Source organism: Saccopteryx leptura, chromosome 3 (genome assembly GCF_036850995.1).
Source record: "Saccopteryx leptura isolate mSacLep1 chromosome 3, mSacLep1_pri_phased_curated, whole genome shotgun sequence".
In the NCBI taxonomy this organism is placed as follows: Eukaryota; Metazoa; Chordata; class Mammalia; order Chiroptera; family Emballonuridae; genus Saccopteryx; species Saccopteryx leptura.
In genome coordinates, this window is record NC_089505.1 from 96,653,815 (window position 1) to 96,681,407 (window position 27,593).

The following is a 27,593-nucleotide window of genomic DNA, read 5'->3' on the forward strand; positions in this document are numbered from 1 at the left end:
ATCCACTGCACCACAATAGGCCAGGCCGATAAATGTTTTTAAAACCACTTCTACACTGCTTTTTGTCCCCTCTAATGCAAAAGTAGCCTCAAAGTGTTCCTAAACCACAAAAAAAGAACAGTATCATTCATCACTTGCTTTAATCCAATGCTTGAGTGTCCCTCTCCCCTCAACAGGTCTCTGTACATTTCATTCTTTACAGTAAAGACAACCCCAGCACTCCCCACACCTGTGAACAGGGAAACTCAGGACAGCTTTCATCTGCAGCAGAGACCAGCCCACCAATCAGCAATGCCTCATTCACAAAATACCCGTTCCCTACCTCCACCCTTTTTCTCCATTTCTTAAAGATCTGTAAGATTTTAAAATTGCTCATTTTAAGAACAATCTAGTGACCCACATCTTAATTTAGATCAAAAACTAAAAATAAATAACAAGGTTCTTAAACAAGGACTCTCGAACTAGGTTGTGCAACAGCCAGACCAGGTTGTGGGTGACAGAAGAGAGTGTGAGGTACAGTGCAGCAGGCTGGTTCTCTCCTCTCATACTCGCTCCAGGGTCCAGACACTTCAGTAGTATTAACAAGGCCTCGCCTGGACACGCCGTACGTGAAAAACATGGGCAATGATTAACAAACCAAGATGCTATTTACATACTGGGCTTTCGATAAACTGAAGCAAAGACTGGGTGTCCTGATCTGAATGAGCATGACACTAGGGGCTTAACTAAATTAAGTCTGACACATCCAGATACGGATTCTTCAACCAGGAGTTACCCCGGAGGGCAGCCGCGCGAGGCTGAGTCCATTCCCAAACCGGAGCACGGGAGGGGTCTCCTCCCCGACGTAAAGCGGCAGACACACCTATGAGGTGGAGCTGTCCATGAGAGTTCCCCTGGACTCAAGCAAGGAGCAGGGAAACAGAAGGAGTTCTAGATCAACCTGGCGAACCAAAATCAATTTAAACAGGCCTCACAAAAGAGAAAACTCTGCTAGGAGGTCTTATAAAAAACATTCATAGACGAGTGAAGAGAGGAAACAGGGCAATGGCCTTAGGACTTCAGGGTAGTCCATCAAGGTCTTTGAGGGTCTCAGCTGAGAGAGGGAGTTCGCCTCCATCCACCGACGGCTGCACCAGACGTATCCTGGGAGTCTCCTCGGGACCTCCTTCTCATAACTAAGGTAAGAGCCCTTAGTCCTCTTGCCGAGCCAAACTGCAGCCGGCTCGCGCCGACCCTCGCTCTGCCCGGCGCTCCGTTCCCTGCCAGTGGGTCTCGGGTCTCTACCGCCAGGCACGATTCAGGAGTTTCACCTGGGCCAGTCTCTTAGTGATCATGGTGGCAAAAACCAGGCCAAAGAGGACGCTGCTGATCAACACATAGTCATAGTCATCCTTCAGGACATCAAACTGTTTGGAGGGGTAGACTCGCGTCTGGTAAAGATCCAGGCCATAGGCCACGACCTGGAAGGGAGAGGCGATGAAGAACACGTAAGACAGGCAGCCAGTGACCTGCTCCACCTCAGACCTCGGTGGGGAAGGAACGGCATCCCCAGCTGTCTTGCCAAGGGTGACCCCAGAGCAGCTGCGCGCAGGGTGGCGGAGGCTCAACTCACCAAACAAGTGGACTCCAGGCCCGAGGGAGCGGTGTAGATACCGCGCATTCGAGAAACCGTCTGGTTATAGTTGATGAATCGCTCCGCATGTATCTGTACATCTGGAGAATACGGGATTAGGTTCTCCTCTCTGCAAAACATCAGCCGGGACCGGCATTCAAACTGCTGTAAGGGGATCCCTTGGCTGCCCTTTCGGAGTCCGGGGAGCTTTCCAGGCCACATATCTAGTCTGAAATCTTCCTTCAAAGTCTACTTGGTAGTTAAAAATTTAGAAGCTAAATGTTAGGAAGGCTGCAAGAAAGCAAGCTGTGAGGAGACGAAGATTGAGATCTGGATGCCTCCTTTGTTCTAAATCTAAACACATATAACAGACAACCAGCATTTCACGCCAGGGAGGAGTCGGCCATTTTATTTACTTAATTTTCATTGATTGATTTTAGAGAGACAGAGGGAGGAAGGGAGAGAGGGGAAGGGATAGAAGCATTCATTCTGTTGTTTCATTTATTTATGCATTCACTACTTGCTTCCCATATGAGTCCTCAACGGGGATTGAACCCACAACCTTGGCATTCCAGGGCGATGCTCTAACCAACTGAGCTAATTGGCCAGGGCCGGGGGCCATTTTAAAATCAAAACATTGAGCCACTAGGCCAATTCCTGCTCTTTACTCCAGGGTGTTCTGTCTACACCCCTCCCGAAGACCCTATTATCAGCCCATCTTTTCCACAGCTCTACCCCCCACCCCCGGCCCGCCACTCTCACTCTCCTTCTCCTTCTCTGCCCCCCTTCAAACCATACTCCTCTCCTTCCCTCACATGCAAAGACAGAGCAAGAGCACTGTCTCTTGGTGCTGCCCAGCTTCTCACACCCCTCAGGAAAGAGAATTCGGGCTGGAGGCAAGAACATATGCAGAAAGGATGGCAGGAATTACTCAGATTAATACTAACACTGGCAAGCTACTGACTTCCCTACCTGACCCAGCCCTGATCAGCTCCCTGACCTCATTTCCTAGTGTCCCCACCCCCGGCCCCACTAGCCTCCCGCTGTCCCCTAACTCACAGACATGATCTCAGGGCATTTGCACTGACTCTTCCCTCTGCCTGAAAAGCTCCCCCCAGACACCCATAAGGCTAGTAGCTTCGTTCCTCCTCCAGGTCTTTAACTAAGAGTCACCACTGCAGAGGGAGGTTAACCACACATACGCACCCCCAACCTTTCACAGCCCCTGTCCCCTTTTTGCTTTTTTTCTCTCCAGCATTTTCAAGTAGCTAGCAGTTTACCTTATTTATTGCCCATGTCCCCAACCAGAATGTAAACTCCACGAGGGCAGACATACGGTCAGACGCATTCACTGCTGCACACCCTGCCCCCAGCACAGCACGCACCAGACTGAAGACCAGCCATGAGTGACAGGTTAAGTTCCCAAAGGTCAGAGCTTTCACTGCCCACTGGGGTCTCACCTGCTTTGCTCTGTGGGGATCTCAGGGCGGCGGGGGTCCAGCAAGGCCTTCGGAAGGGAAAGGATTGCTCCGGAAGGTAGTCCAACTGCACAGGGAGAAGTCCAAGCGAAGGTTCACACTGATCAACCCCAGATTGGGGCCAGTTACAAAAATGTCGTTATCTCAGTTTAAAGTTTAAAACTAAGGGAAAATAAAAAGGTGGGGAGGGGGGGCAACGAAGCTCCCTTAAATGGCCAAAAACAATGATCTAATAATACTCAAGGGTCCGAATGAAGGCTCCCACTTTTGAAGATACTGGTTTCCTAACATATCCTGAGACATCAGGAAACAAAGTTCTAGAATCAAGAAATGGGTAATGATGACAGGAAAGTGCACGGAGGGCCATTCAGATCTCTTCATCTCCTCCTTTCCCTCCTACACGACCTGCACCAGCCAACAAATCTCCCGTGAGCCAGATGAGCCAGGGACGAGGCCAGGGCAGGCCAGGGGACAGGAGAGCCTGCGCTCTCAGAAATGGTGAGGCTGGAGCTTGGGAAACTGCCAGGGCTGTCCTCCTCATCCTTGAGCATAAATGGCAGCACTAAGTCCTGAGCTCAGGCTCCGAGAGGCTGAGACCTAACCAGCCCACTTCCTATGTCACACAGGCCGTCTGTTAGCAACGATGCCAGGGCTCACCTTTCTTAATTTTTTTTTTTTTTTTTTTACAGAGACAGAGAGAGAGTCAGAGAGAGGGATAGACAGACAGGAAGGGAGAGATGAGAAGCATCAATCATTAGTTTTTCGTTGCACATTGTGACACCTTAGTTGTTCATTGATTGCTTTCTCATATGTGCTTTGACCGTGGGCCTTCAGCAGACCGAGTAACCCCTTGCTCGGGCCAGTGACCTTGGGTCCAAGCTGGTGAGCTTTTGCTCAAACCAGATGAGCCCACGCTCAAGCTGGTGACCTCGGGGTCTTGAACCAGCGTTCTCAGCATCCCAATCCGACGCTCTATCCACTGTACCACCGCCTGGTCAGGCAAACGCTCACCTTTCTGAGCAAGGTCAAAGTGCGGAAGAGAAGAGCTTCACCGGAAATGAGAATGAAAGCGTGTCATCTTTTATGGGTGGCAAAGCCAGACTAAGGAACATTTCCTGAAATAGAGCCCTTCTCTCTCACCTGCCGCTAGGGTAGTCAAACATGGCTCTGCAGCCCTAGCTGCCCTTCACTGTGGCCACCTGCGGGAACCCAGCCACCCAGAGACCCTCCCCTGGTCACTCACTGAGCAGGTGTCGGCTGGTGATGCCGCGCTCGGTGATGGTGGCTTCCATGGCGCTGATGGAGGAGGGGAAGATGTAGGACTGCTGGAGGGCCTGGGGCAGCTGCGGACGGTCCAGGGAGCTGAAGGCAGTGGCATTGTACTGCTCGGTGCCCTCGTAGAGCTCCAGCGCGGTGAACTCATTGCGCCGGGCCTTGGTATTCCAGTACTGGTACTGCGGGGGGGGGGGGGGCAGCCGGGGCTCAGCTGCTGGGCAGCAGGGCGGGACAGGGGTGACGAGGGAAGACACCTTCCCAATAGCCTCCCTACCCAGCAGGGGAAGACCACCCAGCATCCTGCTTTTCTCCCTTGCTAACAACTTGACTAGCTTTCAGAGTAGTTTTATCTAAGCTACCCAAACTTCACCACAAGAAACAAAGAATTCTCAAGATTCTAGGAAGCCGGAATAATAACAGCTAACATTTGAGTGCTTACTATGTACGAAGCATTGTTGTAAGCTAGACTAGAGGTGACTGTTACTAACTCTATTTCACAAATGATGCCCCCACAGAAAGCTTAAGTCACTAGTTCGACTCAAAGTTGTATGGTCAGGAAATGGAAGAGCTGAGATCAAACACAGGCAGCCTGAGTCCTGACTCCTGAGCCTCCCCGTCCCTGGCACTCCAGGCTGCCATCCAGGGGTTTTGGATCCCATGACAACACAGAGCAGCAACTGATGTCTAAACAAGAGGCCATGAAAAGACTTAGACGCAGGAAGACCAGCCATACAGTCTGGAACCATGTCACGTCCTTACCACCACCCAGTTCTCCGAGTGCACGATGTGGACGGGGCCCTTGGCTTTCCTCTGCACGGAGGAGTGGATGATGCGCCCAGTGACCCCATCCACGAGGAAGATGCCGATGAAGGTGCGCTCGTGGTGCCCGTCGGTGCTCTCGGTCACCACGGCCAGCAGGTTGGGATTCAGGCTCTGGGGAGAGAGAAACCTCCCTCAGAACCACAGCAGCACGTCACAGGCTCCAATGCACTGGGTGCTGGGGCAGACCGGCTCGCTGGCCGGGTCGGGGAATTGGGCTTTCTGCTTAGGAGAGCTTCCGATGGACTTGGTCATCGCTGTCCTCGTTCAGTGTCTGCTGGGCGCCAGGCTACATGCTTGGCCTACCTCATGTCACTGAATCCATAAACAACCTGCAAAGTGGCTACTATTACCCACATTTCACAGATGAAATATTTTAAAGTAGTGAAGCAACTTGCTCAAGTCACAGACACAGCAAATAATAACTTAAGATACAATCCAGGTCGCCCACTCACGGGCCCAAGCACCCGCCCCTGCAACGCCACTTCTCCCCACCAGTGTCCTCCCTATCACTAAATCAATGGATGCGTCTCAGTTCTCACGTTACCTGACCTACTAGTACCATGTGACACAGGGGATCTCTCCCGTCCTGAAACACTTTCTCCACCTGGCGTCCAGGACATCCACACCCTGGTTTTCTTTCCGCCTTATGGGCACGCCTTCTCAGCCTCTTCTGCGGGTTCCTCCTCATCTTCCTGATCTCTTGGACACTTCTTCCTACACCCGCTCTCGTGGTGACCTCAGCCAATCTCATGGCTCCCACACCATCTGTAGGTGTTGGCAATGCCCGACTTGACGTATCTGAGCCAGACCTCTCCCTGAACTCCAGGTTGACTAAGAGAGCTCAGTTTCTCTTCTTAGATGTCTCATCTCAAACTGGACATGCCCCAAACTGAACTCCTGTTCTACCCCCGATTAACCCTGCTCCTCCTCGGCACTGTCCACATGTTGGCGTCTTACACCTAGAACCCCTGGGTCACCCTTGACGCCTTTCTAACACACACATCCGAATCATCAATATATCCTACTGGCTTTACCTTCAAAATTACCCAGAGACAGATCCTTTGTTACTGCCCCGCCAACCCAGTTCAAGCCGCCACCATCTCACCTGGATTATTACAATAGCCTGATTGTCTGCTTGCTCTCCTCCTGGCCCACAACAAACTGGTCTCAACACAGCAGGCCAAACGCACCTGTTAAACCTCAGTCATTTCGGTCTCTGCGCTGCTCAAAACATCCCAGAGGCTCTTGATCTCACTCAAAAGCCCAGAGTGATGACGGTGATCAGATCCTTTCAGCTGCTGACCGCAGCACCCAGACTCTCCTCGAAGAGCCCGCCCTATCACACTGTCCTCTCTGCTGCTTCTAGAACACTCCAGGCATGCTCTGTCTTTTCTGTACAGAGGCTCTTCCCGAGGTATCACTTCCTCACTCCTTCAAGGTTCACCGACATGTCACTCTCGAAGAGACCCTCCCGAGCCACCGTTTTAAATGCACCCCCTTCACTCTTCTCAGCGCCATATTTTCTTTTTCTTTTTCTTTTTTTTTATTTTGTATTTTTCTGCAGCTGGAAATGGAGAGAGACAGACAGACTCCCGTCCCGCATGCGCCCGACCGGAATCCACCCGGCACGCCCACCAGGGGCGACGCTCTGCCCACCAGGGGGCGATGCTCTGCCCCTCCGGGGCCTCGCTCTGCTGCGACCAGAGCCACTCCAGCGCCTGGGGCAGAGGCCAAGGAGCCATCCCCAGCGCCCGGGCCATCTTTGCTCCAATGGAGCCTTGGCTGCGGGAGGGGAAGAGAGAGTCAGAGAGGAAGGAGGGGGTGGGGGTGGAGAAGCAAATGGGCGCTTCTCCTATGTGCCCTGGCCGGGAATCGAACCCGGGTCCCCTGCACGCCAGGCCGACGCTCTACCACTGAGCCAACCGGCCAGGGCCTCAGCGCCATATTTTCTATAGCACTGGTCACCCTCTAATATACTAACTCATTTACCTACTTAACTTTCTTTATTAGCCTCTTCTAAATACAATGAAAGCCCCATACGGACAGGAAATGTCTATTTTATTCACTAATGTACCCCAGCATCTAAAGAGTACCTGGCACCCAACTGGCACCCCTCCAAAAAAAAGAAAAAAAAGAAAAGGGCTGCTTCGCCTCGTGGTACCCTTCTACAGTCTAACCCCGAGAAGAGCATCAGACAAACCAAAATTGAGAGACAATCTATAGAACACCTGGCGAGTCCTCTCTAAAACAACAAAGGTAATGAAAAACTAAAACTAAGAGACTGTCAAAGACCATGCCAACTAAGCGCAAAGGGTGCCCTGGACTGGATCCTGTGACAGAAAAGGACAGTAACTGAAAAGCTGGTGAAAACCAAATAAAGATGAGTTCAGTTAATAGGCTTGCATCTATGTTGGTGTCTTAATTTAGACATGTACCGTGGTCCCCTAGGGGAAACAAGAGATGGGGTATTTGGGATTTTACATACTACCTGTACAGCTTTTCTCTAAATCTAAAATTAAGCCAATAAAATGTTTATTTTAAAAATGACTAAGAAATTTGCATAATGACTATGAATCACATAGCCTACTCCTATTATGCTTTCAACATATGAAAACACAAGTATTCTAGTATATTATACCTTGTACGAATGAAATTACACAGTAAGCTTTTTTCTAGTACAAGTCAAAAACACACTTTGGAATAGGTATTATTTTGGTAGTTCTGAACCAGGAAAGTTGTGGCCAAATGGGAGGTATCCATCAATAAAGATTTCAAGCTGATAGAACTAATGATGTTAAGTGTGTGGAAAACACCGTTCCAGTCACATCATGTTATCATTCATCTTCAAAATAACCCTATGACACACACGTGCCTATCTCCATTATATCAGTGAAAAGAGAAGTTCGGGCAGCCTAAGCAAACTGCCCACCATGAACAGTTAGTCAGCAGAGCCAAGTCTGAGCAGACAGTGCAGCGGGAGGCTTGTGTTGACTCATGCTGGGCGAGCAGCTCCGTCAGTCCCTTGGTCGTGCTAACCTGGTCTATCACACCTCCTGCTCTGAGTCTCTGCTGTGCCAGAAGGTGTAACTCGCGTCCGTTACGACAATGACCACACTCTCTCCTAGGACAGTTTTGCAGCCCACCGGTCATCTCTCCAGCTCCCGCCCTTCACTACTAATCAGAGTGCTGGATCACAGAGACGGAGTTCTGATAGGTCAACTAAGGCTAAACCCTAGAAAGTTCCATTAGTACCATCACCAATAGTTACAACATACATCTTTGAGTCCTGGCCATATGCCAGGCTAAGCATGAGCCTCTCATGTGATCATCACCACCACCTGAGGAGTACACAGTGTGCCCATTTCAAAGGGATCAAATGACTCACTTGAGGCCACGCACCCACCAAATTCTAGAGCTAAAATGCAAGCCCGTGCCCTTCTGCCCGACCCTGGCGCTGTGCTGTACCTTGTAGAGCACGCTGCGGTCCCCCATCACACGGCCCTGGGAGTGCACATGCTCGCTGCTGCGCTTCCCCTTCACCTGGACGATGCGCTGCACCTCTGGGGGGATGGTCAGCTCCCAGCTCAGTTCGGTGGAGAGGTCCTAGAGCAAAGGCAAAAAGGCCGGCACTTGTAACCAGGAAGGCACGCCCAGGCCCAGGGCTGCTGTAGCTCCATTCGTCCCGCAGCTCATCTGCAGCCACTGTGCTGGAAGAAGCAGAAAAACAGCAATAGTGTGTGAAGAAGTTCTAGAATTCTGTTTGATTTTAAAAGATACTAAAGCCATTAAGAAAGCAGAGCATTATTCAAGGGCATCCCACTGTTTATCTGAGTAGGAAATATCCAGAGAAAATTTACTACTGATTACTAAAATTGAAGGATCAGTACCCAAGACCAGCAGTGAATTACTGAGCCGGCAGCGACCTTGAGATTGTAAGGAAATGTTCTTTATAGTCACAGGAAACCAACAAACAAGCCTCTATAATTAAATGTTATTACAGGAGAGGGGAGAGGGAGACAGGGCCTCCCGGGCTGCTGGTGCCATTCTGCTTCCTGATCTGATTGCTGTGCACACAAACATTACTTCTGTGAAGGGTCACTCGGCCATGACCTTGGGGCTCTTCTCAGTATTATACTTTAATAACAAGTCGCTTTGTCTGACTTCTGGTGGTTCAGTGGATAAAGCATTGACCTGGAATGCTGAGGTCACCGGTTCAAATCCTGGGCTTGCCTGGTCAAGGCACATATGGGAGTTGATGCTTCCTGCTCCTCCCCTTTCTCTCTCTCCTCTCTAAAATGAATAAAATCTTTAAAAAAAAATAACAAGTCGGTTTAACAAAATAATAAAGTAGAAAAAATCAAATATCCTATTAATAAATACAGGTCATTTGAATTCACTATGAAACAGCGATGGACAAAATAATTTTAAGAACCATCATCTGGAAAAACCAAGTTTGGACTAAACTAAGAGGACTCTTCAACCAAGGAACACTGAAGAAGCCACACCGAGACTGGTAGGAAAAGCGGAAACGTGGAGAGGGCTGCCCAGCTCCCCGGAGTGAACAGCAGCCGGGAGAGACTCGCGTGGCAGGAACTTAGTGTATCCTAAGGTTCTCTTTACCAAGCCACAGTCGCAGAGCTCCAGGGAAAAGCAACCTGGTCTCATCTCTCCAGGCAGAGGAGAACAGAAGCTCCATCTCCACATGTGCTGCAGATGGCTTTTCCAGTCTACCTGAATCATTACCAGCTAGAAGCAGTGGTCATTGGGACTTGGATGTGAGCTGCAAAGTATAGAATTGTGACAACAATTCCAGTGCAATGCGGACTTTTCCTGGACTCCTGCTCCTTGTGACAGCTCCTAACAGACTGAACTGGGGTTGGGTTGCATTTTTCAGGGATTTGGCATGGTGTTGGGGCCAACTTGGACTTAGTGAACATGTTAAGGACACTACTCTTTTATGGATTCTTGCTGTATTGGCCAAGAGTTTGCTTAAAGGCTTTAATCACTGTAAAAAAAAAAAAAAAAGACTGGATAAAGAAGACGTGGCACATATACACCATGGTATACTATTCAGCCATAAGAAATGATGACATCGGATCACTTACAACAAAATGGTGGGATCTTGTTAACATTATACAGAGTGAAATAAGTAAATCAGAAAAAAACAAGAACTGCAGGATTCCGTACATTGGTGGGACATAAAAACGAGACTAAGAGACATGGACAAGAGTGTGGTGGTTACGGGGAGAGGGGGGAGGAGGGAGAGGGGGAGGAGCACAAAGAAAACTAGATAGAAGGTGATAGAAGACAATCTGACTTTGGGTGATGGGTATTCAACAGAATTGAATGACAAGATAACCTGGACATGTTTTCTTTGAATATATGTACCCTGATTTATTGATGTCACCCCATTAAAATTAATAAAATTTATTAAAAAAAAAAAAAAAAAGAGCCTGACCTGTGGTGGCGCAGTGGATAAAGCGTCAACCTGGAAACACTGAGGTTACAAGTTCAAAACCCTGGCTAGCCTGGTCAAGGCACATATGGGAGTTGATGCTTCCTGCTCCTCCCCCTTCTCTCTCTCTCACTATCTCCCCCCTCCTCTCTAAAATAAATAAATAAATATTAAAAAAAAAAAAAAAAGAAAGAAACAGCGATGGTGCACGTGCACACGTGGTCCCAGCAGCTAGCCCAGCCCCGTACACACACAGGAAGGACCGGGGAGATGCACGGCCGACTCCCAATGGAACCTTCAGGGAGGCAGCTGGGTACGGGGCTGATAGGGTCCGTGTATATTTTGCTGGTGCACTTCTGTGTCAATTTAATCGTCTTTTACAATGAAAACACCCCCAAAGAGTAAGGTCTGCAGGAAACTCCCTCGGGGGTCACAGACTGCATGTAAGACCCCCTTGGCCTAGGTCCCACATATGCCTCACCTCCTTTCTGCCCTTGGTCACCGCTTACTCTCTGGTGACATCCTCAGGAGTCCACTGATTCACGACACCCACTCTAGTTGGCTCCCCGGTAGTCACGAAGAACTGTCTCTTTCCGGGTCTCCTTTTTATCAACTTAGAAGGGCAATTTTTTTCTACCCACAAGGGTAAAGAATGCATTTTCTGGGTGGGTCATTTCCTATACTGATTATGTGAAAGGCTGGCTGTTATGGATGTGAGACAAGGGCCCTGCATTTTTAAAGTAACAACAGGTAAAAACTTAGATGGCGTTCACCATGTGCCAGGCCCTGCTTTATGTGCTTTACATGCTCTAACTCCAGACTCCTCACAATAACCCTATGAGGTAGATACTACTGTCATCTTATTCCAGACAAAAAAACATAGCTAGAGGAGTCATACGCTCAAGGTCAAGTTAGTAAGTGAGGTTTCACACCTGGGCAGCTGGGTCCATGCTCTTAACCTCTACATTATAAAGCCTCTGCAAAGAGCCTCTGCAAAGGGACAGGATGGCAGGGCTGTCCAGTGAGGACAAGCCGCAAATTACTCCTCTGTGCAGCCCTGCCAGCAAGACCAAGACCAGGCCCTTGTGAACCTCTGGGCTGGATTTCAGGACCAGTGTGCATCATTGTTTGCAAGAGTTAGACTCAAGTATGTCAGGTTCAGAGCAAATCAGCCCCATTTCTAGAAATAAAATTCAAAGCACACATTCTATCGAGGGTGGGTTAATGACATCATCTTCAAATAGAAAGTGCCATTACTCATACCCCATTCCACCTTCTACCTCCCCCAAATGGAGGAAAATATAAAATGAAGACTAGAACTACCATATGACCCAGCAATCCTCTACTGGGTATCTACCCCCAAAAGTCAAAAACATTGGTACATAAAGACATGTGCAACCCGATGTTCAGCGTAGCATTATTCACAGTGGCCAAGACATGGAAACAACCCAAGTGTCCCTCAATAGAGGATTGGATTAAGAAGATGTGGTGCATATATACAATGGACTGCTACTCAGCCACAAGAAACGATGACATAGTGACATTTACAACAAGTATGGACCTAAGGACATTATACTGAGTGAAATAAGTAAATCAGAAAAAGCTAAGAACTATATGATTTCACACATAGGTGGGATATAAAAATGAGACTCAAGGACAGAGATATAAGTGAAGTAGTTACCAGGGGAAGGGGGGTGTGGGGGGGAGTAAAGAGGGACAAATATATGGTGACGAAAAGTGATTGGACTTGGGTGATGGGCACACAACATAATCAACAGTTTAAATGCTATAGAAGCCTGACCTGTGGTGGCGCAGTGGATAAAGCATCAACCTGGAAACACTGAGGTTGCCGGTTCAAAACCCTGGCTTGCCTGGTCAAGGCACATATGGGAGCTGATGCTTCCTGCTCCTCCCCCTTCTCTCTCTCTCTCTCTCTCTCTCTGTCCCTCCCCCCTTCTCTCTAAAATGAATAAATAAATAAAATGTTTAAATGCTATAGAAATATTTACCTGAAACCTGCATACTCTTATTGATCAATGTCACCCCTTTAAATTGAATTTTCTAAATAAGATTTTTTTAAAAGGGATGCAGAATGAAAGCTCCATGGGGGCAGGGAGCTTGTCTATTGCTCACAGCTCTTTCCACAGCACCAAGAACAATGCCTGCCATGGAGGAGCTGCCCGATAAATATGAAAATGACTTTGACAGACATCAGGACTATGCTAAATACACTTACAACAGCATGAATAATATAATTCAATTCTTAGCCAAATAACCAGAAAACACCACACCTGTCCTACACATGGTCCTGCCAGGATGCCCCTTCCGTACCTTCCGGAGCCGATACCCACTCAGCCGTCCCTCTTCTGCGTCCACCAAGTAGAAGAAGATGGAAGGGGCCAGTTCATGGAGCTGTCGCAAGACATTCCGAGTGGCTGGGAAAGCTGTGACCTTGAAAACCCCAGAGAGCCCAAAGAGTTAACAGTAAAGGTTAGGAGTTGCTAAGCAGTTTCTCAATACTCATTACTATTTCCCATCAAAGAGTGCCTTAAAGAAACAATACATCTTCAAAGAATCAGTCTGCTGAACTCAATTAGGCCTTAAATTCAGTTCTGTTAAGAGCCTGAGTTTTCACAAGTGCAGGAAGAGTACTCAAGTCGCCAGAGATGCCCTTCAAGGCCAAACGCGTGTGGACTGCAGACAGCTCCCATCTCTGGTCCCCTGGCTGCTGTCCGACCGCCCTTCCCCCACACCCACCTCTCCGCGGACACCTCCAGCCACTCTGAAGATGCCGTACCTTATACTCATCATCTATCAACAGCAGCACCTTGGCATAGTCCTGGTCCATGATGGGGAGAAGCAAAGACTGCAAGATGGGGCACTTCAGTACTGGGGGAGCCACCTGGCTCCACTTCCCAAAAATGGGGTTGAAGACATAGAGAGAGCTCATCCCTGTCTCCTGAAATGGACAGACTGTCAGATCTCAGCAGCATGAAATTAAGGCATATCCTGCAGATAGATCAAGAAAGCTGGGACTTCACTTCAGCTGTGCTGGATTCCTTAATCTTTGCCCCCTTTGTGGAAAACAGTCTTGGCAGAAGCGGAACGGCCCCCAGGGCCAATGTGTCAAAAGGCTAAACCTTCTCTTGACTCCAAAGCTAACCAAGAAATGGAAGGGCTGAGAGGCAAATAAAATGGTAAGAGCCACTGCAGCAATGCCAGGGCAGCCATTCCAGCACAACTCTTCTAACTACGGGATGAACCCACAAAGCCCATCAAGTCTGGGAGGCAGAGATGTAACAGCTTTGTGTTCTGCTTGCTCTCATTTAGAGACAAGAAAACAGCCACTCAGCTACCAACACGCCCAGGAAAAAGGCGAGCTGGCTCACTACAGGTCTGATAAAGCCACACTCCCTTTCTAGGCAATTCCGCATCAGTCCCGGATGGTTCCTCCACTCAGGAAAAAAATGGAAGAAACGGAGCTCTAACCCCTGGATATCGATCCTTAACCCTCATACAATTCTAAAGGCCTAGGAGGAATTTAAGTCACAAAACACTAAAAAGCCACACCACTTTGGTTTAAATCAGAGGCGGCCTCACCTTGTCCTTCACCAGGAGGGTGCACTGTGGGGGGTGCGGGAAGTGAGCTGTCGTTCTCTGCACCATCAGTTTAAAGGAGGAGTCTGGCTTGACGTTGGGGAGATACTGTTTCCACAGGATGGTGCCAGAGCTGCTCTCAATGCCAAAAAGCTGCGAGATAAACAAACTGGCTCGCTACTAGAAAGACAAACCAAAGAACTGATTCCACCCGTGGATGGTGGAACCATGCTCTCCCACACCTTACCCGGGGCCTTAGAGGGGCTGCTACCTGGGCTCAACCCCCTCACCTTGCCTGAGGCTGTCACCATCACCATCATCTTCTGGAGGTTGAATTCATCTCTGGCCAGGGTGTCAATATTGATCTCATTCTTAATCTGACTGCGGGGCTTGCGAGCATTGTAAAACATCTTCCAGAGGTGGGAAGTCCATGCCTGCAGCAGGATGAGCTGCGACGAGAGGCGCTTCAGGAACATCCCCAGCAAGCCGTCTGGGGTCAAGGAAGAGGTCACAGAGCTGAGGCTCCCTCCCCCTCAGACCACGTGTTTCTAGAAAGGGGGGCACCTACTTTCCTAATGAGGGGGGGTCTCTCTCCTGGGGCCCCACACCCCAGGCTGCACGCCCAAGGGGTAGTCCTGTGTCTGATGCTGACAGTCTCGTACTCAGCTACAGCCAGGCAGGCACTTCCAAACCTACTTATCTGGTTCACAGAACTGCACCTGCCTAGAATCTTAGAATAAGAGACTAAGAGGTCAGGGATCAGCCATGCAGGACGCAGCCATGCCGGGAACATTTCCACCACAGCCGCACATCCAGAAGGGCCAGAGGGAGGCTCCAGGGCCAGAGAGGGAGGGTGTGGGGTACAGGGGTGCACCGGTGAATCGGGAACGGGTACTTCCATTTTCCACTGCTCTACTCCTACTCTGTCAGCTGTCCAGCCTGCACCTGACAGAGCCGTTTGCGGCCAATTCCCAGAGCGACCACCCCTCCCCCCACTCCCTCAGCGACAACACCACCCTCAACTCCCCTCAGAGGGTAGATCTGGTCACTGAAGCAACATAGTACGGTAAAAAGCATGGCTTCCGGAGTCGGACAGACCTGGATTAAAAGCCCAACTCCGCAGCTTACTAAGTGGGTGCCCTTGGGAAGTGCGATTGACCTCCTGGCCTCTGGCTGCTCATCTGCGCAACAGCATGGGACACACTGACCGAGCTGTTGCACGATGACACCACGTGATGCACACACAGGGTTTCACACAGTGTGGGGTCCATGGTCAGTGCTCACTGCAAAGGAGCAGTGCCCTTTCTTACATAATTTCCTTCAGCTCAAGGAAGAGAAGCGAGAGGCAAACAGGACAAGTCACAGCCATAGCAGTTTATACACACATGGCATACACCTTGTTGATGCAGGTCAGGAAAAAAAAAAACAATTAACAGAAGCTAGTCATGTGGGCAGGCAACGAGCAACAAGGCAGCAGGAAGCAGATTTTACCTTGAATCGCTGGATCCAGGCAGCAAAAATAAATAGTAAAGTCACATTAATCCTCGGCTTAGGAAAGTCTGCAATGCCCACCAGGGTGCCTGGCCCAGAGCAGGCCTCAGTAAATGCCTGTCGGACAGTGAGGTAAACAGATGGGACGGAGAGGCGGGAGGCAGGAGTGACTCGGAGTACAAGGAGCCACGTCCATCCTGGGAGCTGGGACTGGCCGGCCTCAGAGGGCACTGGCTGCAATAACTGGCTCATCCCAGTCATACCTCTCTAGAAAGGGGACAATGGGTGTAGAGTGCCTGACATGGGGCCTGACAAGTTGTCGGTACTGAGACAATGATCGCTATTATTATAGCAAATTAAGTATCTCTCAGGGCCTATCTCTAGAGGGAGTCACAGGTGATACCTTTCAGAGGAAATTAGAACCTAAACCATATGGCCACAGAATGCCGACTGGTCCCAGAGCAGATTCGGAACAGACTGGCACATAGCTGTACCCCGGGTGCCAGGAATGCCTGTGATTCGGAGAACAGACCCACTGCCAGCACCCCATCCGGCAGTTCTGCTGTCCCAACCTCCTGGGTTCGTACCTGCCTTCTTGCCGAACTCTCCTTCCAGCTCAGCCTGCGCCCCTGTCAGGGGGAGGTCCACCATCTCCAGGCACACCACCTCTGCCAGAGACTCCTCTCGGCTCCACAGCACCAATTTCCCTGCTGGAGAAAGCAGTGCCCAGGCTCGGCTGCCCCATCTCCTCAGAACCTCCTGGGGGCTCAGGGTTCCCTGCAGCTCTCGTGCGACAGAATGATAGGGCCAGGGGCTAGCCTCAACAGGCCAAGGTCAAGTGAGGAAAGTTCCGTGTGCCACCCGAGAAGGCTAAGGAATTCCTCAGAAGCAGGTGACATGTGCTCTGAAATATCCCAGGGTGCACTGCACGTGGTGTTCCCCAAGAAGCGTGCCCACAGCCCAGACAGAGAGCCGGAACGGGGCGCACGGCAGGCCCAAAGGACACGGGCCCTGTGCACTCACCCAGCTGCTGCAGGAACAGGAGCAGGTGATCCTCCGTCTGCACCAAGGCCCGGTAGCCCACGGAGTCATCCTTCTTCAAGAACACCTGGATGTACAGCTAGAAGCCAAAGAGTCAAAACCACTGCAGTCAGCAAGAATTCAAACGCCTCTCAGAGCACTGGGCCCCACGATTCAAAGCCTCAGGAATGGTTAGAGGTCCAGGTCATGGCATTATTTAATGTCTAATACAAACAGCTATCACCTGGACTCCAACAAGGGAACACGTCTTCTTAGGAGCCAACACAATAGTGCTAGGCTCGCGCTCAGACCTCCCCAAGGAGGAAACCTGAGTACTTGTCAAGTACCATATCATTCACCCTGGGCCAATCACGCCCTACAAAGCGAGCAGGAGGCCAGAATTAGACTTCCATTTTAGATAGAGAAAAGCCATCCCAGAGAGACTGAGGAACACAACTGAACGTGCACAAAGGCAACAAGGGCAGCAACAAGGTATCAGTGCAGGATTAGCGACCTCTTACTAGCTCTGCCATGCAGGACAGGGTCCTGAATCTTGGGACACAGTTTCCTTGTCTGTAATACCCACTTCACAAAACTGGTGGGAGGGTTAAATCAATTAGTGCTTATGTGAGAGGCTTGGCACAGTGACAACTTGGAATGAATGGTACCCGCTTTTACTGTTATTTACAGGGATTTATGACAGGTCAGTGGCTCAGGAAGAACTAGAACTCACATCCAGAGAGATCTAATCCAGGACCCGTGGCTGTCACCTGGCCCCACGGAAAGGAAGCCCCACTGAGACACTCAGGAAGGAGGCTGAGGACAAAGGCTCCCGCTCACCCGCTCCGGCCGAGTGCCATTCTGCTCCAGGCTGAAGGTGATCGTGGTGTCGAGCAGCCGCCGACCTGTCTCCACCAAATAGAGGTTAATGGTGTAGGTCTGGTTGAAGCAAGCCAGCGAGTCCTAGGGAACAAACAGCACGGGTCGAGAGAGATCCAACAAAGGAAGTCCAAGAGCTGGGAGGCAAATACCCTAGAGGAGGACCCAGACCAGAAGAGGAAATACATGCAGAGGACCAGAAAAATGAAAGCTAAATCGTAAGGCAGAAATAAGATACTTGAGCAAACAAATAAAATCACAGCCACTGTGCTTGTCCCAAAAACCCCTTCGGAAAGGCTCAGGAGAAAGAGCCAGAGCAGGACCCCCCACCCAGGGTCCCACACTCTGCTCCAGGGCAAATGTACAGAGTGACACTCAACTACACCTGCCGGGATCCCAGCAGAAATGGGGAAACTAAGGCCCAGAGGACTAAGTGGTGAAGAACAGATTCTAGAAATTCTACTTGTTAATCTCCCAATTAAAAAGGATAAAGAGAAACATCATTTGCACAACTTAGGAAACCCCATTTAAGGCTGGAAACTCTAGGAGAAATTATCCGGGCCTAAGCTGTACCCCCAACTTCACTGGGTAACCTTTCGTGTTCCTAGGTCTGGCACACTGTCCAATGCCACACCCTACCTGTAGATCAGACTTCTCCGAAAAGCTCCCCGTTGACCCATCTTCAGAACCGCTAGGCTTTTGCTAGGGAAACAAGAAAGACAGAAGGAGAAAACTGAGCCAAGAGGTCACTTCCCAGTCACCAAAATAAAGTTTTCACCTCTGTCTTCTCAGCACTTCAGAGAAGGCAAAGCTCAATGTCTCACTCCTGCCCACAAAGCCTATGCAACTCTTCACAGTGCCAGATAAAAATGAGGCCATCGCCCTGGCCAGCTGGCTCAGTGGTAAAGCGTCGGCCTGGCGTGCAGGAGTCCCAGGTTCGATTCCCAGCCAAGGCACACAGGAGAAGCGCCCATCTGCTTCTCCACCCCTCCCCCTCTCCTTCCTCTCTCTCTCTTCCCCTCCCGCAGCCAAGGCTCCACTGGAGCAAAGTTTGCCCGGGCGCTGAGGATGGCTCCATAGCCTCTTCCTCAGGTGCTAGAGTGGCTCTGGTTGCAGCAGAGCAATGCCCCAGATGGGCAGAGCATCGCCCCCTGGTGGGCGTACTGGGTGGATCCCAGTCGAGTGCATGCAGGAGTCTGTCTGACTGCCTCCCCCTTTCCAACTTCAGAAAAATACAAAAAAAAGAAAAATGAGGTCGTCCTGTGAGGGTGCCATTCCTGGGAACCAAGGGAGTATATACTGACAGGTCTATAGATGAAGTGAGAACTGAATTCTTGCCAGCGTCCTGCCTGCGGGGTTCAGAGTGACCAGGAGAACATGCCCAGATGTTCGGTCCCTGGACCCCTGGCAGACACAAGCAGGAAACCCCCAACTGCTGACTGCTAGTCTGAACACTCACCGCTTCGTTCCGACAGGTCATGACTGCAGCCACTGTCTTCTCCCCAGTGGTGGCAAAGCTCACGAGCGCAGTCTAGGGGAGAAGCAGGGTGTCAGTTCCTAAATGGTGACTTTATTAGCCAGCAGCCTTCCAGACTGTCACCTCTACAGGGGTGTCACTGACCATACTCCCAACTTAGGAACATAATGGCCAGGGCACAGACAAGCAGAGGAAGGCCCAGTCGCATTAACAGCTGAAAACACGCCTCTCCCCTACACAAGCACAGGTCAAGCCCACACTGCTCTTGGTATCTAGAGAGAGCTCTAGTTAATGTCCCCACCATCCTGGGGACTCAGAGGAAGGTGCCAGTGTTACTGTACAGGTCCTTTATAACTCTTAGGAAAAGAACCCCATTTCTGCTCTAAGGCTAACCCCTCTCAACCACTTATGGAAAGATGTCTTCTACCATGAGCAAATGCCTCCAGCGTCAAAGGCAGGATTTCTAGATCCATGCCCTGACTAGATCCCCCCTGGATCCCAGCAAATTGTTACCTGTGGGAAGTTTTTGAGCAGACTCAGGTCCCCGTGGTGGTAGTGCAGCAGCGCATAGTGGCTTGGGGACAACTGCAGGAAGAACTGGGCCCGAGAAGAATCCACTGGGTTGGGCTGTGTGCGCAGCACCTGGGGCTGGAATCCACTTGCAAATTCTAAGGTGAGAGACTGGGAGGCAGGAAGGAGGGGGAGAGGGCAGAAGTGATGAGGCCGTGTCCCACCCCAGGCTGCATATTCTGCCCCACTTTGCCAATGAAAGCAACTAGGCCGCAGCATGTGGCTCCAGAAGTTCCCATTCAGGCTCTCAAAGAGGAGAGTAGCCCACTTCCCCTTCCACCAGGTCAGCCAGAAGCCTAGCCGTCTCTCAGCAGCTGCCAGGGCCCAGGGAGGAACAGCGGCACCGAGGGAAAGGCTTTCTCAGCAGCAGAGGCCGGGCCTCCGGCCAGGGGAAGCCGTGCCGGCCACTCACCTGCAGTGGGACCTGCCTCAATTCCCACTCCGTCTCCAGGGCCAAGGTTTGGAGGGACCGTGAGCTTGGGTCCGGGCACACCAGGACAGCCTCGTCCACCACACCACAGGCCCCAGTGAGACTTTGCAGCCAGGGGGTTGAAACCCTAACCTACGAAAAAGACGTCAGACAGGAGGCCATGAAAATGCTTACACTTCCCTCCCAGCTCATCAGCAACATCATGGCCAGAGCCTGCTGGGGCCCAAGCTCAGGCCCAGGCCCTCCATGGCCGGTTCCGAAGGAGGTCCTCCCATCCCCCTGGCCTCCCGAAAGCTCCAAAGCTGAGAAAAAAATCACCATTTCCTTTTTTCTAAGCAGACAAATATACCAGGTTATTTTTAGTATCTGACACTTCAGACAAGCATTTACTTACTGTACTTGTCACCTGTGGTCCCTCTATTGTTATTTTATAGTATTATCAGCAAAATATAGCAGGCAACAAATAGACCTATAGAATATTTTTAGCCACTCAAAGGAAAACACTATATGAATTCAAAGGCTTTAAATAAATACTTGATGAGAAGACAGCCGCCAAGTAACCAAAATCAGGGACCTTCAATGGCTTCTGCATCAGCCCCACCGAATCCCTTGGTCCCAGTGTAAGGAAGGGCTCCATCTGTCCCCTTCCTCAATTCACAAGGCCCCTTGAGGCAGATGCCTGACCATACCTGTTGCACAATCTCTCCATCTTCCACATTAAACTTGACAATGTTCACGTGGCTGAAGGCAACGATGCCAAGGGCCCACACCACCCCTGAGCCATAGGAGTACACCATCTGGTAATGGATGCTGTCACTAAGAGAGGGAAGAAAAAGCAGAGAGCGACAGTCTAAGCCATAGGACAGAGGTCCTCCAAAAGCAGGCTGCCAGGTTGTCAGCCAGATGTCATAAACTATCAGTCTCCAAATGGCTCACACAGTTGTTCCTTTTTATTATTTCAATTAGCTGTCTACATTTGAGAACAGATTTTACATGTAAAAACCAGATTTCTAGCTTTTCTTAAAAAGTAAGTTGTGGCAGCCTGACCAGGCGGTGGCGCAGTGGATAGAGCGTTGGACTGGGATGCAGAAGACCCAAGTTCGAGACCCCTAGGTTGCCAGCTTGAGTGCGGGCTCATCTGGTTTGAGCAAAAGCCCACCAGCTTGGACCCAAGGTCGCTGGCTCCAGCAAGGGGTTACTCGGTCTGCTGAAGGCCCATGGTCAAGGCACATATGAGAAAGCAATCAATGAACAATTAAGGTGTTGCAACACACAATGAAAAACTAATGATTGATGCTTTTCATCTCTCTCCGTTCCTGTCTGTCTGTCCCTGCCTATCCCTCTCTCTGACTCACTCTCTGTCTCTGTAAAAAATAAATAAATTAAAAAAAAAAACAAAAAAACTAAGATGTGGCAATACTAAGCAACACTGCATTTCTACAGGGCACCCATCAGCGGAGTCAGGCTACCCCCTTGAGGTGGGCCAGGCACACTGCAGCTCCCAAGAACCCCCACTGAGCTGGCCTTGCTCCTGGATACTATCTAAGCACTTGGCCCCACAGGAATCTGACTCTGGGGTCCCTGCTGGGTGGTCGAAGCAGTTCCTTTCCTCCCTCCCTCCCTCCTGTTCCAGCTTCCAAGCTTCCCACCACCAGGACCTCTGGAAACCATCTCAAATCTCACTGAGCTTCTGCTCTGGGCCTTCTTGAGTTATAACTCTAAATACGAAAGGCTCTGTCTGACTGGAACTAGAAGTCAAAAAGCCAGAAGTATGACCATGAGCGAGAGAGCCTCTGCCCTTGCATGACTGGCTCAGTTTGAGAGTTTTCTCATCACTGCCATGGGAACTGCAGAGGCACAAGGTAAACCTGGGCCTAAGCAAATGCTTCAACCCTAAAGGAAACAGAGGGGCTCATAAAGAGCAGGACCAGGTAGCCATCACTGGGTGGGAAGGCAGCCTTACCTTTCTGGGAGATGCTCCACCCACTTTAGGTGTCCACTGGAGAGGTGATGGAGGGCAAGAGTGGTCTTCTTCAGGACCGCAATGTACCTCACTGACTGTTGCAGGCCTACCAGCCCAAGCGCCTGGAAACTGAACACAGGGACAGGGTGAGCAATGCCCAGCATCTCCCGAGCCCGGGCTAGAGGAGACATTCTGGAATACGACCACGGTAGCTGGGTAGGTAAGAAGACAAGTTTTGGGGCCAAACACATCTGGGTCCTAAGCCTGGCTCTGCCTCTGGTTAGCTGACTTGGAGACTGCACTTTGAACCTAAGGATTGCTCCCTCCTTCCCCTGGGACTTCACAGCAACCAGGGCAACCCTCTACCATGGCACCCAGCACACAGTACTGTCATTACTGGGCTACAGGCTGCCTCCCCCACGGGAGAATGAGTTCCTCCATGACAGAATATCTCACATTTGCATGTGTGTTCCCACTACCTGGGGGCTCCCCGAGTGTTTACAGAACAGGTGCATAAACTAATGCAAATGATCCTATCATTTAAACAACTTCAGCAAAAGCATAATAGTACTTCAAATTGTTCTCTAAACGTAAAATTAAAACACTGAGGGGGTAGATAGAGGCAGGAAAGAATAAGTGGGGAATAAATGGTAATGAAAGAAAATTTGACTTGGGGTGGGGAGCACACAATACAACATATGGATGATGCATTATAGAACTGTGCCCCTAATAAAGTCATATATAACTTTATTAACCAGTGTCGCCCCAATAGATTTAATTAAAAGAAAACCATCCAAAGTTTTATATAATATTCTTATATTCTAGAACATGGCAAAGCTCTCAAGTCATGGGAAGATTACGAAAAGCAGCTGAGTCCAATAAACACTGCACCTCACTCAGAGCTCTGCACCTGACAGGCGCTCAGGAAATGCTGGCTGGGTAAACACCTGTGTTGCAGAACTGCAAAAACATCAAAAGCTGGGCATTTAATGCTCTTTGGCTCTGTAGTGGTCCCTGGGAATAAAGCCAGAAGGCCCAGAGTGGCTGTCCACGCAGATCTGCACTCCAGCAAAACCCTGAACCACGCCCAGATGAGATCCAGCTTCTTCCCCCGCTACCTGCCACTGTCCAAGGTGATCTCCCAGTTCAGGCCCCCAATGTTAGTCTCCCAGGAGCGCATGATCCGGCCTCCATTGGACACAGTGATTGCATCTGGAAGAGAAAAAGATCATCACGACATCATCTACCACACTGGAGCTCTGCAGCCCGTAGGGACTGTTAGCGGTGGCCTCACCTCTGATATACGAGTGCAAATGAGAGCTATTTGCATGTGTTCTTTCCTGTTGGGAATTCCCTTCTCCCTTCCCTACCAGATGCTGTGCAAGGCAGAAACCAAGGACTGGGGAGAGAGCCGACACCGTGACAGAAACAAAACATGTCTCTGCTTACCCTGTCCATACAGCAGCATGGCGTCCACTGCTCCTTCTGCTGTGCCCTTGTCGACATGGCGCCACACTGAGAGACATGAGAGTCAAGCGTGACTACCAACTAAAGAAATGCATCCGAGAAGACGGGTAGGAGAGAACAAGAGGCCTTCGTTTGCACAAGGGTGTCCAATTTTATTTCAAGGGAGGGAAAGACTGCAGATAACTGAGAATGGACCACTGCTGCTCACTGGGCAATGAGGAGAGGAGGGGCTGAGAGGAGCCACTACTGTCCCAATCTAGGGTCTCTGCACTTCCCATCTCCACTGCCACCCCATCAAACATATACATAAACAATGACAAGCCTGACCAGGCGGTGGCGCAGTGGATAGAGCGTTGGACTGGGATGCAGAGGACCCATGTTAGAGACCCCGAGGTCGCCAGCTTGAGCGTGGGCTCCTCTGGTTTGATTAAAAGCTCACCAGCTTGGACCCAAGGTCGCTGGCTCCAGCAAGGGGTTACTCGGTCTGCTGAAGGCCCACGGTCAAGGCACGTATAAGAAAGCAATCAATGAACAACTAAGGTGTTGCAACACGCAACGAAAAACTAATGATTGATGCTTCTCATCTCTCTCCGTTCCTGTCTGTCTGTCCTTGTCTATCCCTCTCTCTGACTCACTCTCTGTCTCTGTAAAAAATAAATTAATTAATTAATAAATAAAAATTAAAAACATGCAATTCAAGTACTTGGTAGGGCTGCAATCCAAAACTGTAGTGCAAAATACTGTAACATGTTTTTGTAGCAATATCCAACTTAAGGATATTCAGGGCCTGGGCTGAGAGAATAAACTACAAAGGCCAGTTATAGGAATATATATATTCAATGAAAAAACTAAAAAAAATTATCAGGATCCAGTAGGAGATACATCTCTTGGCCAACCTGTCCCTGACCTCAGAACCAGTCAGGCAGCCTTCACAAGCCACAGACCATTCTGGATTGACTGTGGTCAGTCACTCCATCCCGAGCTAACAGGTCTACACAAGTCACTCACAGATCTCCCCAGTCCGAGAATTTAATGCTGCAATCACATTCTTCTCTGTGGCCACAACCAGTTTCTTAGATCCAGGGGAAAATTCCAAGGAGGCAAATTTGAGCTTGCCAACATACTGCTGTCTCCTAAAGAAAAGAGAAAGGTCAGGGGCCAAACCATCACTGCACAAAATGCTTTGGAAAAAGGCAACTGTACAAACACAGGTTATCACCATCATCCCTACCTTAGAATGGAGGAGAAATGTTTGTTAATGAGGAGATCTGACCAATAGCAAAATTTCTATGCAATGTAGTCAGGAGCAAAGGGAGTAAGAATATACCTACTAGGTGAGAAATACAAGCCTTCTTTCTAAATGCAATCACATATTTATCTCAAGATAAGTGATATCCAAAAGAGCACCTAGCCTAAATCCCACTACAACAAACGTTACAATTCTCTCTGTATTCATTAATAGTGGGACTAGGCATTCATACCACACACGAGGGAAGAGACACAAACTCTGTTGTCCATAAACACAATCCAACTTTCCCTTCTGTTTTCACTGACCTCTGGGTTTTTTAAAAGAAAAAAAATTTTAAAGAAATTAAGCTGGGCTTGACCAGGTGGTGGTGCGGTGGATAGAGCATCCTACTGGGACACAGAGGACACAGGTTCAAAACCCCGAGGTTGCCAGCTTGAGCACAGGCTCACCTGGTTTGAGCATAGCTCACCAGCTTGGACCCAAGATCACTGGCTTGAGCAAGGGGTCATTCGTTCTGCTGTAGCCCCCTGGTCAAGGCACATATGAGAAAGCAATCAATGAACAACTAAGGAGCTGCAATGAAGAACTGATGCTTCTCATCTCTCTCCCTTTCTGTCTGTCTGTCCCTCTCTCTGTCTCTGTCACAAAAAATAAGTAAGTAAATAAATAAAAATTTTAAAAATAAAAAAAAAGAAATTAAGCTGGTAGTGAAGAGAAAAACTTGTGTTACATTTGAAAGTTTCCACCAGTATTTCCACACACTTTATTCTCACTGTATCCAATGAATACTGTACGAAATACATAGGACAATTATTACTCTCATTTTACAGGTTAAGTAAACTGAAGCTCAATGAAGTCAATTAATCACTGTCAGAACTAGAATGTAAAACCAAGACCTTCAGACTGTAAAGCCCATGCTGTCTTTTAAAATGCTGTTACCTGGACTGTAAAAATAATGCCTGCTCATTGTAGAAATGTGAAAAATACATTAAGTATTAAAAAGAAAATTAAAAATGACCCTAAATACCACCACCATAAACTTATTAATGTTTTGGTGTATTTCCTTTTGTTTATTTTTCATGTTGTACATGACTAGGATTCTGCTAAACTGGAATCATACCATATAAATGTGAGCATCTTGCTTGACCAGGCTGTGGTGCAAGCATCAGCCTGGGTCACAGAGGACCCAGGTTCAAAACCCTGAGGTCGCCAGCTTGAGCACGGTCTCATCTGGGTTGAGTGCAGGCTCACTAGCATGAGTGCAGGGTCGCTAGCTTAAGCGTGGGACCATAGACATGACCCCATGGTTGCTGGCTTAAGCAAGGGGTCACTGGCTCTGCTGAAGTCCCCCAATCAAGGCACATATGAGAAAACAATCAATGAACAACTAAGGAGCCGCAACAAAGAACTGATGCTTCTCATCTCTCTCCCTTCCTGTATGTCTGTCCCTATCTGTCCCTCTCTGTTTCTTGCTAAAATAAATAAGTGACTTATGTTGCATTTGTCACACCATCTTATATCACACACTTAAACAGCAGGTCCTCAAATAATGTCATTTCATAACAATTTGCCATAGGGACTTAACCCTTTATATCTCTAAGCCTATGGTAAAACCGCAGGCTAATGTGTCATTTTGTTTAAAACTGCAGAATCTTTTGATGACATTAAGTGGGGACTTACTGAATATCTGTGCAATGAACTTCTCATGTCTATATCCACAGCACCTAGAACAGCCACTGACCCACTACAGGCACTCAACAACTATAGGAATTAATTTTCCGGATATAGAAATGATTTCACAGTAATCTCAGTTGGGCTCTGAAAGTTAAAATGTGCTCTGAATAATAGTAATAACGGGTAACATTTACTGATTGCACTCAATGAGCCAGGCACTGTACTAATTTAAGGGAATTATCTCAGTCGTTCTTACCACTATGGTTGGAGGTAATGGACTAGTTTTAGTAAATCATTTTACAAATAAAGAAAACACGGCACAGAGTGGTTAAGTCACTTTCCCAAGATGACATAACCCTTAAATGGGAAAGTTGAGATTCAGGCAAAAGCAAACGGACTCCAAGGACCTTAAGGAAGAAGGGGGGGGGGGGGACTGAGTGCGTGAATGGCACCTCCACGAATGGCACCTGCTGGCTGATGGCGGACCTGTTCTGTGACCAGAACTGGGTTGGGCTGTTAGGAAGGGGAGAGGAAAAAGGACTCAGATTCTAACACCCAAGGAACTTGTCCAAAAGATGCCAACTCGAGGAGGAGTCCGAGTTCGCGGAGGGCTGCCGGCCTCTGACACGCAATGGATCAGAAACCTGACAGCCCCAGAAAGGCGGCCCGACGGGGGAGGAGGGAGCAGTGATCTCTGACCAGAACCCCAAGCACGCCTCAATGTCAGGCCGGCTTCCCCAGCGTGGGACCTGTACCGTCACACGCGGCGGCTCAGAAGCGCCCCCAACGTTTGGTTTCATGTCACCATCTCAAGACTTCACTTTTGAATAAGGGTGCCACATTTTCTTTTTGCACCGGGCCCCGCAAGATATGTATGTAGCTGAGCCGGTCCTGTTGCATGGTAATCCCCCTCCCTTTAGCAGAGGACACGTACTGGAAAAATGGCCACATATTTCCCGAAGGGGCCCCACACGTACGCACCAGTCAAACTTGCCCACTTGGTCTTCGTAGACCGCCGCTGCAGGGATCAGCAGGTAAGCCCACAGCCAGAACCGGGCAGCCGCCCCGGTCGCCATGATGGGAGCCCGGGCCCCGCCCGCCGACGACCCGGCATGCACCGCGCCGCAGGCTCCG

At 49.5% G+C, this 27,593-nt stretch overlaps 1 protein-coding gene across 1 annotated transcript; it reads right to left on the reverse strand.

Annotated features, from left to right (window-relative positions):
• Positions 1-123: 123 nt before the first annotated feature.
• EMC1 (ER membrane protein complex subunit 1) lies at positions 124-27,580 on the reverse strand. The gene is made up of 23 exons (XM_066375247.1): positions 27,441-27,580; positions 24,545-24,669; positions 23,519-23,584; positions 23,188-23,281; positions 22,070-22,198; positions 20,796-20,922; positions 20,089-20,238; positions 19,620-19,787; positions 19,089-19,160; positions 18,269-18,331; positions 17,591-17,713; positions 16,754-16,850; positions 16,318-16,440; positions 14,530-14,729; positions 14,243-14,392; positions 13,440-13,601; positions 12,974-13,093; positions 8,653-8,790; positions 5,125-5,298; positions 4,334-4,544; positions 3,073-3,157; positions 1,613-1,742; positions 124-1,460 (listed from the first exon to the last, which is right to left on the reverse strand). The coding sequence occupies exons 1-23, from the start codon at positions 27,533-27,535 to the stop codon at positions 1,281-1,283; spliced, it is 2,982 nt and encodes a 993-aa protein (XP_066231344.1). The 5' UTR covers positions 27,536-27,580; the 3' UTR covers positions 124-1,280.
• Between the last annotated feature and the right edge of the window lie 13 nt (positions 27,581-27,593).

Coding starts and splice junctions, on each gene's coding strand:
- EMC1 (XM_066375247.1), bottom strand. CDS start 27,535: ATGGCGACCGGGGCGGCTGCCCGGTTCTGGCTGTGGGCTTACCTGCTG. Junction 23,282..23,518: donor CATGCTGCTGTATGGACAGG/GTAAGCAGAGAC, acceptor TTTCTCTTCCAG/ATGCAATCACTGTGTCCAAT. Junction 16,851..17,590: donor ATGGCACTCGGCCGGAGCGG/GTGAGCGGGAGC, acceptor TTTGGCTTCTAG/CTGTACATCCAGGTGTTCTT.